Genomic DNA, 12,047 nt, shown 5'->3' with positions numbered 1-12,047 from the left:
GCTCGCGCTGAGACCTTGTACATCCGCTATTTTTGAACATTTCAGGGCATTTTTGTAAGTGTGAGAACTATTGATTTTAGAAGGCATGTGTAGAATCGGCCTCAGGTCTTAACGGGTTAAACATTGTTTTAAATGATAATATAAAAAAAGAAAGTATTTTTTATGGACATACAAGGTTTCCACCCCGACATGGCCTGGTTCCAGGGGGGGTTTAATTATAATATAATTATAATATCATTTCACCTAAATGACTGGGTGTGTCTGCCGAGGTGACTCATACTGGCCGGGTAAATAACACAGCGGTGCAAAGTAACTAAGTACTTAAAGGTTTAATGACATTCACTTTTACACCACATTCAAAGTCTTTGTCCTGGTCCTTCAAAAGTGTACAAAAAGTTTTTCCATTCCAGTGATCCATGGCAGGTGTTTTTCTCTCACATTTCTAAAGCCTTTTCAACTGCAATGAAAAAATAAATCTTTGCCTGCGGGTGTCGCTGGTGAGGGATTTTGCCTGTCAATCATCGCCTCTGCTCCGCCCCCCCCAAAGGAAAGGATAGGGGAGGGGAGGGGTGAGGAGGAGAGTGGGCGGGATTAATCGACTGTGACCTCACTGTCGAAGGGCCAAGCTCAGATTACTTTTCAGCCTAATTATTCAGAAAACCCCAGACCACAGAAAATCCACTGAATGTTCTAAGTTCAGGTTTTTGGGGTGTAATTGATGTCATAAAACCCCAAATAAAACATTGAAAATAAAAAAAGTGAAAATGAATGTCATGATACCTTTAATGTAATGTTAGTTTAAAGTAACTAAGTACTTAATGTAATGTTAGTTAAAGTAGCCAAGTACTTAACTCATTGACTGCCAGAGTTAAACATCGTCTATAGCTGCCCTTGCCAGCGATTCCGAGCGATTTCACTAACCTTTGAAAAATCATATATATATAAAAAAAAAAAATCTTCACAAATATCCACCCGCCGATCTCTTTAAAAAACTTAGTGGGGTCTCGTAGAATCATTTATTTATGATTTATGAATTATGGGCAGTTGAATGTGGCTTGTTTTTGCCAAAAAGCAACAGAAAGCAGAGAAAGTTTCATTGTTGTGAATCCTACTCTAGGTAGAAACTCTAGATATAGGGTTCCCTAACTTTTCAGGCCGAGATCCACCAAAATAATCATATTTGAACTCACAATGCCTCACACTGTGAGCTTGTAGATCGGCTATTTTCCACAATGTTTTCCTCTTTCTTACGTAATATTTTACAATTTGGCCAATTTGGTGTTGACACATTCCTGCCCTAGACCGAGATCTCTGTCATTTCTAATCCAACTGTTGACCGCCATTGACGGAGATCTCCGTCAATAAAAATAAAAAATAATCCACAAGAGGGCGCTCACGCTCTAACACAACTTAGGAATGATTCCTTGACTCTGAGAGAAGGAATAGACGGATGTCTATTAACGGTTTGGTTTCAATGTGGATCACTTGACGCATGTTGATGATGTCATTTTTGCCATATGAGGGACTTCAACATTCATCGGCTTCTTTGATTGGCCAACACGTTTGTGTTGTTTGTGCCACTGAACCAATATAAGTGCTTGTGCACACAATAGGATGCCATTCATCTACAGAGAAGGTTTTGGTATCAACTCCCTAGAGGAGCTGTTTGTGAGAAATGTCCTGTTCTATTTGGGGGGCGTAGCCTTCACCTTCACCTACAACAACATCGTCAGTGTGTTTGACACAGAGACCAACTGCTGGCTGAACACACCTTCTGCACAGCTTCCTCAAGAAGAACTCTGGAGTCATTCAGCCTTTACAGTTGTACATATTCGTTGGCCGGAACTCTAACCACTACTTCAATGATGTGTGGAAATTCAATCCAGAGACCTTCTCCTGGAAGAAGCTCGAGCCCAAAGGAAAAGGCCAACCTCAGCATCGTTTGATGTGCTGCAGCACGGTGGGAGATCGTGTCATTCTTTTTGGAGGATGCCATGGCTGCGCACTCGATGACTTGATCATCTTAGACTTGAGTCCTAGTCTGAAGATGCTATGCAAGCTAGCAGTTATTCAGTACGATCTGGAGCAGTCAGAACTCCCACACAGCATCAGGTGGGAACTGGCAGCCATGACTAACAACAAAATTACAAAAATGAAAAGATAAAATAAGACCGGGTCCAATAAGGGCGTGGCTTCATGTGGATCCACGAACGTACCGAGCCCCCAGGACCGCGAGGATCATTGAAGCTGCCGTGGTTCTGGTGGTCAAACCTGGCATTGCAAGACTTAAGCATTTAGAACGCTACTGAAACCATATCGTCTGAAACCATAGTGTTCCTGCCTGGTGCTCCCATCTTCTGCATTTGGGCACCAAATAGGGCACCAGATGTGCGGAAGTAGAATGTACTTCCTGGAAGTAGCATGTACTTCCTGGAAGTAGAGTGTACTTCCTGGAAGAAGAGGGTACTTCCTGGTAGAAAAGGGTACTTCCTGGTAGAAGAGGGTACTTCGTGGAATAAGAGGGTACTTCGTGGAATAAGAGGGTACTTCGTGGAATAAGAGGGTACTTCCTGGAATAAGAGGGTACTTCCTGGTAGAAGGTGGGTACTTCCTGGAAGAAGAGGGTACTGTCTGGAAGAAGAGGGTACTTCCTGGAAGAAGAGGGTACTTCCTGGAAGAAGAGGGTACTTCCTGGAAGAAGACGGTACTTCCGTCGGTTGGGCCGGGAAAGCAATTGAATGGACTAGTTTGGTGAAAAGCCGGGCCTTTTTTTTTCTTCTGGACTATATATATAGATATAGATATTCATATATATTTTTGCGAGCTGGGTTGGATCAGGTTGGCCTCTCATGACGAGGTGGGTGAGGTGGGTAAAAAAATATCAAATCAAATAAACAATGAAACAATAATAATATAGAGATGTACCAATACTATTTTCTCCTAACCGATACCAATTCCGATAACTCGCGTATCGGTGGATACTGAGTACCGAGCCGATACCGGTGTGTAATAAAAAAATCACACCCAGTGTGAAGTGGGCGGTGTGGTCACAGTGGTCATCACAGTGATGGAAGTTCACTTAAAGAAAAGTAATATTGTGGACCAACCATTGTACACCCCTAACTTAAAAAAAAACATATATGTGACTGGGGCGCAAAAGTTACATAAATTAAAATGTAACTTTTCAGGATTCCAATAAAAAAATAGCTAAAAGAAAAACAGGATTCCAATTAAAAAATTGCAAAAATAGCAGATGTACAAGCTCAAAACGCATCGCGCTGCCACAGGTTTTGAGCTTGTAGATCGGCTATTTTTGCTACTTGACGTGACAACGAAATACGGCATTAATTTACGAAAAAGAAAAACATATATGTGTTTTTTTTAAGTGCATAGTCCTATTTATAGGGCTATGCACATGTGTCATGTGTTTCACTAGCCAATCGCAGTCCTGAATAGAGTCAGCGGTGGCCAATCACGGTGCAGGGTTATGGGGGTACAATGGTGGCCAATCACAGCGCAGGGTTGGGGGGGTACAATGGGTGGGGGGGGGTACAATGGTGGCCAATCACAGTGCAGCGAATGTCGATGTCCAAACCTCACTTATAGGGGCGGTTTCACCGCCCAAAAACATCTTGGACAGTGGCTCAAAGTCCCCCTGCAGGTCTGTAACTCTGAGAGTGTACGGGTCCATTTGGTTTCATTTGTACACTCATTTTTAGAGTTATTATGGAGGTCCTTGAAACAAAAAAAGAGTTTTGAAAACCACTGAAGTGCAGCTACAAGTTAGTAAAATAACAATGTAAATAGTACAGTAGTATAAAGAGTGTAAAACAGTCGCTCAACATCAACTGAAACATTCAAAATATGACCGTAAATGAAACCGTCATGTGATACACTGTGTGGGAATGGGAATGGCTTAGAAGACCATACATGGGCAACTGGCGGCCCGGGGGCCACATGCGGCCCCCACCTTCACTTAATGCGGCCCGCAGGTTAATATATACTGATATGTAGTGGCTCATAGGAATTTATAGACTACGTGACAACCAGGAATAGATTGGTGACCACCGGAGAGACGGGTGACAGCCAGAATGTAGACGGCATCCGGGAGCAGTTTGGGTTGGCGCCCGCCCCAGTCTGTGTCTTCCGTGAGGAAGAAGCCCAACAAATCCACGGTGAGGCCTTTAGGAGGACCATTCAAGCAAGACGCAAAGGGAGCCTGCAGTACCACCACGGGCCAAGACACCATCACACCAGAATGAAATGTTTGGAGCGGGGGAGTCTGGTGCAACGCGCTCAGGTCCTGGACCTGGTGAGACGGAGGAGGAGCCCGGCCAGGAGGCCATCCACAGAGCCTAGTCCCTCCACGTGCCAGAGCCTCCGCTCTCCCCCATTCCTGGCAGAGTAGTTTCGGACAAGCGTATTGAGTGGCCTTGTCTTTCCCTATTTAGGACTGACCGTGGGTAGCTACCTGGGATATAAGTCGGGGCTTGATCAACCCTGGCTGAGTCACCTGGGCGAGGGTGTATGTTGCGAGACCCGAAACATCCCATGACCCCAGGCTACAACACTGATGATACGACCCAGGTGCATCCATGTGATGTTTTTTCGTTATATATGATTGATTTCAGCCGTTATGTTTCCAAACATGCAAACATGACCCGCTTTAATTACTTTAGTCTATATTAGTAGCTTAATGACTATAGTATAACAATTCTATTGTCTTTCTTATGTCCAATGTATTTGTATTTAAATTCATAAAGTTAACATAAGTATAACTAAATGCATTTGAAATTAAATTAAAATGTAACTTTTCAGGATTCCAATAAAAAAAATAGCTAAAAGAAAAACAGGATTCAATTAAAAAATAGCAAAAATAGCAGATGTACAAGCTCAAAACGCATCGCGCTGCCACAAGTTTTGAGCTTGTAGATCGGCTATTTTTGCTACTTGACGTGACAAAGAATGGCGAAATACGGCATTAATTTACGAAAGAAAGTTACAATACGAAGATAAGATACTCTCTGCCCGACAGTATATGTGTAATGTGTCCCTCTGGAGTGAGTGTGGAAATATAGTGGCCCTCTGCATCATCAAAGTTGCATCACCCCTGGCATAGACTGACATGCTGGCCAATACCGATGGCAGCTAAAAAACAAACAAATGAAAAACAATACAAATAAAAACGACCCGCACATCACTACTACGTATCGTCACTGTCGGAAGGACGATATGTTTTAGACTGATGATAGATAGGTTCTTGGTTTACCTATAATCCGAGATGACTATTTATATAGTTTCTTGGATATATTGCAAGACATGTAATCAATGATATATCACCATATCTGTAGCTGAAAAATACAAAGAATACCCGCAAAATTATGCATTTATTCCGAAATCTTATTATATTTTTGTGCATAACAAGCTGGCCTAGTACAGTGTACAAAAATGTGCATGTATAGTGCCTCCTCCTAACAGCAAAACACTGACTGTAGCTGCCATCAGAATCATTTGTTTTATAAATAAGTTCATAATGTTTTTGTTTCAATTCATGTTTCTATTTTCTCTCTCTTTGTTTTATTGTGTATTGAGGTGATTTATGTCTCTGTCTCTGTCTCTGTCTCTGTCTCTCTCTCTCTCTCTCAGGTGTTGTGGCATCTGGATATATTTCGCCGTAGTTTCCGTCAGCTGACCTCTCACAGGTGTATGGAGGACTCCTGCATCTTCTGCGCTCTGAAGGTGAGACCACTGTCCTGCACGCACGCACGCACGCACGCACGCACGCACGCACGCACGCACGCACGCACGCACGCACGCACGCACGCACGCACGCACGCACGCACGCACGCACGCACGCACGCACGCACATCTCTTTAGGGGGTTTGTCCTTTATTGCACAAACTGTCTGGGTCAGAACACCAATAACCTGACAGGAAATGACCCTACAGTCCTCGTTCTGGGGAGAACATTCCACACATAATGCAGATCTACAAGCTCACAGCGTCGATCGCTCTGTTTTCGGTGGGACTGTGTGTGTGTGTGTGTGTGTGTGTGTGTGTGTGTGTGTGTGTGTGTGTGTGTGTGTGTGTGTGTGTGTGTGTGTGTGTGTGTGTGTGTGTGTGTGTGTGTGTGTGTGTGTGTGTGTGTGTGTGTGTGTGTGTGTGTGTGTGTTGTGATCTACAACCTCATAGCGCGGCACAGAGTGCCGCGCTATGAGGTTGTAGATCTGCTATTTTTGAAAAAACAAGACCAGGAGACCTGGTTCTGCCAGACCCAGAATAAGTACTTTATAAGATCAGAGCACTACGTCACGGCTAAGCCGGACTTCACATGACGTGTCAGCCTGTGTCTATGCCCATGTATGGACGAAAGGGGGACAGACTTTTATGGCTGAGGCCTGAGGGAAAAGGGGGCATGCCCATGTATGGACGAAACAGGTACAAAGCCTCATTTAGGCCGACCCCTTGGGTCTGGCAAAAGCGTGAACATTTTTGCACACCGTTTTTTTTTTTAAATATATTTTTGGGGTATTTTTCTGCCTTTATTGATAGGATAGTGGGCTGACAGGAAATGGGGAGAGAGATGGGAGGGGGGGGGGGAACACAGCAAAGGTCGTCGCGATCGGGAGTCGAACCCACGACGCGCTGTCAAGCTGGTTTACCCCTGTGCACATCTTTGAATATATATGTATATGTATATGTATATGTATATGTATATATATATATATATATATATATATATATATATATATATATATATATCATTTTTTGGGTTCATATTTTTTGGGTTTGGTTATGCGTTATGAAAAGCTTAATTTGAATTTTTGTTTCGTTTTTTATTAGTTTTACTGTAAAGGTAAGATTTACACGCTCACAAGGTGTTTCATTGCAAACACTTTGTGAGCTTGTAGATCGGCAATTTTCACTAGCTTGGGTTCCGGGTAGACATTAGATTTGTCTTTTGGGTCTCGAGCTAAAACGTTTGGGATTCCGTTCTATTATATTTTCTATTGTTTTCACAGAGTATCTTTGCTCAGTTCCAGTATGTTTTCTATTGTTTTAACAGAGTATCTTTGCTCAGTTCCAGTATGTTTTCTATTGTTTTAACAGAGTATCTTTGCTCAGTTCCAGTATGTTTTCTATTGTTTTCACAGAGTATCTTTGCTCAGTTCCAGTATGTTTTCTATTGTTTTCACAGAGTATCTTTGCTCAGTTCCAGTACAGCAGTGAGAAGGTGCTCCCGTCAGATGCCCTCCGCAGCGCTCTGGCCAAAACCTTCCAGGACGAACAGAGGTTCCAGCTGGGGATCATGGACGATGCCGCCGAGTGCTTTGTAAGAACACACACACACACACACGCACACACACACACACACGCCCTTATTGGACCCCGTCTTATTGTATTCCATCTATTTGTTGCCGTTGGTAGTCATGGCTGCCAGCTCCCACCTGATGTCGTGTGTGAGTTCTGATTGGTCCAGATCGTACTGAATAACTGCTAGCTTGCATAATGTCTTCAGACTAGGACTGAAGTCTAACATGTACAGGTCATCAGGTGTGTTGTGTCCTCCAAAGAGGATGACACGATCTCCCACAATGCAACAGCACATCCTATACTTCCCACACAGTCCTTTCCCTTTGGGCTCAACCTTCCTCCAGGAGAAGGTCTCCGGACTGAATTTCCACAGATCTTTGAGGGTAGTATTATAACTTCCACCACATATGTACAGCTCTCCATTGTAAGTAAATGCTGAATGCCACCAGTGTACTGAGAGAACCTGTGCCGAAGGTGTGTTCAGCCAGCAGTTGGTCTCTGTTTCAAACACTCTGATGATGTTGTTGCAGGAGGGGGCTCTGCCCCCAAATACATACATCTTTGTACCGATGATGGTGGCAGAGTGATCATGTGAAGCAGGAGGTGGAGTGCCTCTAATTTTAATTAAAGACCAGACCATTGTGGTGGTGTCCAACTTGTACATGTCATTATAGAATCCAGTACCACGGCTGCATCCTCCATGAATATACATGACCTTCCCCAAGACACAGGCTGAGTGGTTCCTCCTCGCTTCTGGAACAGTTCCAGAAACCTTGGGCTTGAACCATCTGTGGGCGTCGACATCAAATGCATAAAGCACATAATAGTTATTTTCTGTGTCATAACCCCCCCAGATGTAGACGATATTCTCTATAAGCACAGCTGTGTGGCCCCAGCGCCTGGATGGAACCTCAAGGTGACATTCTCCTCTTCCAGTTGTCATTGGGGTCAACTTCCTCCAGCGTAGAGACACTGTGTTGAAGACTTGAACATCAAGCTGATCCTTGTTGACGTTCCAGACCCCACCAAACGAGTAGACTTTGTCTCCCACGGCAACAGCAGCAGCATGACCGTTAAACTCTGGTCCTCTGTTCAGATGCAGCGTCCAGCAGAACATTTCTCACAAACGGCTCCTCCAGGGATCAAAGACGATTCCTCAAATCCTTCTGTGTAAATCAATGGAATCCTATTGAGTGCACAAGCACTTATATTGGTTCACTCATGCAAACATCACATACATTTTGGCCAATCAAAGAAGCCGTTGGCTGTTGAAGTCCCTAATATGGCAAATTGTACTGAGTGACGTCATGAAAATGACATCATCAACGTGGAGTCAGAGACCCACATTGAAACCAAACAGTTAATAGACCCTGTCCTGTAGAAAATAAATGTAATAGGCCTATTAGGCCAAATAAGTAGACTTTGTCTCCCACGGCAACAGAAGTTTTACATTTATTTGGCATCCATTTAGATGCAGCGTTCAGCAGAGCGTACGAATGGAACCAAATGGACCTTCAGGGTCCATTTGGTTCCATTTATAAACTCCTAGCATTAAATGAACACTGAGCATTGTACATTAGAGATCGGGGGGCTAGATGAGTCCTGCCCACTACGTACAGTACAGGTCATTTTACCACAGATGTTGGGGGGCTTCCATGAAAACAAGGTTGTGAACCTCTGGGTCAGAGTTAGTGTTAGTTTGTAGAGAACATTGGTAAAGCTCTGGGTCAGAGTCAGTGTTAGTTTGTAGAGAACATTGGTAAAGCTCTGGGTCAGAGTTAGTGTTAGTTTGTAGAGAACATTGGTAAAGCTCCTCACCTTCCTTTTGATGAGCTTTTATATGATGGTTTCATGTTAACAATGATGTAGCACCAGACACACTGCAGTAACATGGCCTGATAGTTACACTACTGTGTCATATAGAGTCTGATAGTTACACTACTGTGTCATATAGAGTCTGATAGTTACACTACTGTGTCATATAGAGTCGGATAGGTACACTACTGTGTCTGTAGAAAACATTCAGGGCATATTTGCCAGCAATAGCCTATATACGGAGATCCCCATAGATGGAGACGATATACCTGCAAAGTCGTCATAGAGACCTAAACGTGCCATATGTACGGAGTCTGACATCAGCGTACCCTTCCCAGAAACTCCATGTATAGACATAACCATCACGTCCAGGACTGACGTCATGGTCCCATATTTGGGCATAACTAACATAGGCAGCTCCATATATAGAGACGTCTGACACTATCTGACATCACCATAGGGACCCCTCGGTAGTTCAGTTCCAGCAGCGACCCCGAGCAACGTTAACTAGCAGAGAGAGAAGCATCAAGAGACTCCAGCCATAATCGAGCCCATAGCCTGAAACATATTCTCATAGTGGCTTCGGATCTGGATAACGAGCCAGCCGATTGAGAGTTTCTATAATGGTCCTTCCAGGATCCGGATCTGAAAAGTGTGAGAACGATATGTCCAAGGTTATGATGAAAAGGAAACATCTGGAGGAGTCAGATGGCGATGACCCGGCAAGGCCTGCAGGTGGCCCATCTTCGACAGAACCCTACGAAGGTGACCCTAGTGGGGAGCTCCATCAGCTGATTCCCAACTATACCATGGACACCGCCGTGGAAGATCTGGTGGCGGGTATACGTCACGAAGGGGACAATTGGGGAGCTCTATCAGCAGATTCAACAGCAGGTCGAATGGTTCGAGGAGCTGTCACGAGAGACAAGAACCGCCTTAGATTCTGGTCAGCCGGAGCCGGCCCCTGGTCCCTCCCGGATAGAGGGATCAGCGGCTCCGACCATGAAACGCTCTGGTCGATCTCATCGACCCAAGCACGTCAGATACAGCCCTTCCTCTACCGGGTCCAGTAGCTCAGCCGAGAGATTCCCAACGGGCCAAAGGCGGGAGCACGAGCACCTCAGAAGCATGAGCTACTCTCCGGAACGGAACACTGGCAGGCGATATGCCCGTTCCAGACATAGTTCCTCTTCCTCAGGTCGGGATCCGTCCGGGGGAAGAAGGGACTCCAGGACCAGGCGGCGGTCGCACCAGACGGCCCGGAGGCACAGACAGCGATATCAACAGCCCACCGGACAGCAAGAAGGGACCAGTCGAGATCTCCAATCGACCATAGACATAACCGTCTCCCAGAGATGATGTATCGGGGACCGGCACCCGCCATACCAACCCTCAAATCCCCAGACCCGAGGGTATTTGAGCGATTAAGGGAGGCCTTGGAGGATACCTTTCCCCCTGACACCTCAGAGATCCCCCTGATCCCGTCTCTTACAGATCTGGCGAAATGGCTAGGGCTTGAGAGTGAACTGCGATCGACTGAGTCACAGGAGAGCCATCGAGGACGGAGCCCGATGCGGGCTCTGCACAGGACGGGGGGTCTCCCTAGCCCACGCAGGGCTGCTCGACCCCTCAGAGTCCATAGTCCACGTAGAGTTACCCACTCAGATCGGAGACCGGTAAACCTCATGCTACATGCTACAACTCCGAATCCGGGCCAGTCCAAGAGACAGGAAGGAGGGGGAGACATCAGAAGGCTTTGCCCATACTGCAACAACGCCACGCACACACTGAACTATTGCGATAGATTCAAGCAGTTAACCTTGGTTCAGCGAGAACGCTGGGTCAGGGGTGAAGGTATGTGCTGGAAGTGTGGACGAGCTCATAAAGCCAGATACTGCGATTTGCGGAAGAAATGTGGAAACTGCAGCCGGATTCATCTGGACGTGCTTCATGGCCTGCAACCTTGGGAAAAGATGAAACCGGGACAGAACCTCGGAGGAAATGATCACTAGCGGTTTGGAAACGAGACGAAGGTGGAGACCTGTGACACCAAACATACTTCTCATGGGGCGGCGGGATGCATCACTACCGCCAGTACTGTATGACGAGTCAGAAATGTTGGCCAGACAAAGAGGGAGACATAGCCAAGTCCTTGTTAACCAACTCGGGAATCATGTCTTGAAATAGTATATAGACGCGGTGAGAAGACCGCCAGCCTCCCCAGGAACCGCACGCTCCGCGGTGGGTCGGCCGGAGTGCGACGGGCGCCCAGCAGGCTGCTAGAGACACAAGGTCCACAGGCAGCCGCTCGGCACGCGCGGCGCAGAGCCGGCTCCGACCTCCGCGGGCCCCGGGCTAGGGTGGCCGACCGGGGCCCACCCCGCGAACGGGGGGACTGACCGGCCGGCTCCCCGCCCGGGAAGCGACGGCAGGGGTGACGGCGTCCCGGGCTCCGAGCCCCCCGAAGGAGGCCGGACCGGGCATCTCGTCCTGCGACGCTCCAGCCGCGGACGGGGCCCCCGCCTCCAAGGAGACGGGGACTCGTCCGATTGATTGTGTGGCGACCCTCAGACAGGCGTAGCCCCGGGATGGACCCGAGGCCACAAGGTGCGTTCGAAGTGTCGATGATCAATGTGTCCTGCAATTCACATTACTTCTCGCAGCTAGCTGCGTTCTTCATCGACGCATGAGCCGAGTGATCCACCGCTAAGAGTTGTACTCTTTGGTTTTGTTTGGCAACGGCCGCGGGTTCACGAAAACAGAGTAAATATAAGACCTCGGCAACAGACCCCCGGGCGCCGCAGGTCACCGCCCCGCCGAGGCGGGCCGGGCTGCGGACATTGAACCCCCCGACGACCCTCCGGAGGAGAGAGGCGAGTTGGGTACCCGTGAGGCAGGCCCGTCCGTCCGTTCGGGCGG

The 12,047-nt window shown here is 46.8% G+C and overlaps 1 protein-coding gene across 1 annotated transcript in view; it reads left to right on the top strand.

Moving 5' to 3' along the window:
* Positions 1-12,047, top strand: part of LOC308100061 (uncharacterized protein) — a 75,173-nt gene that overhangs the window by 15,380 nt on the left and 47,746 nt on the right. The window contains exons 3-4 of the mRNA XM_080448961.1: positions 5,647-5,739; positions 7,198-7,332. Of these exons, the coding sequence (XP_080305087.1) occupies positions 5,647-5,739; positions 7,198-7,332 (228 nt within the window). The remainder of the gene's footprint in view (positions 1-5,646; positions 5,740-7,197; positions 7,333-12,047) is intronic.

Source organism: Gymnoscopelus braueri (assembly GCF_963280865.1).
Source record: "Gymnoscopelus braueri genome assembly, chromosome: 14".
NCBI classification, from domain to species: domain Eukaryota; kingdom Metazoa; phylum Chordata; class Actinopteri; order Myctophiformes; family Myctophidae; genus Gymnoscopelus; species Gymnoscopelus braueri.
This window is presented reverse-complemented; position numbering and strand designations above follow the sequence as displayed.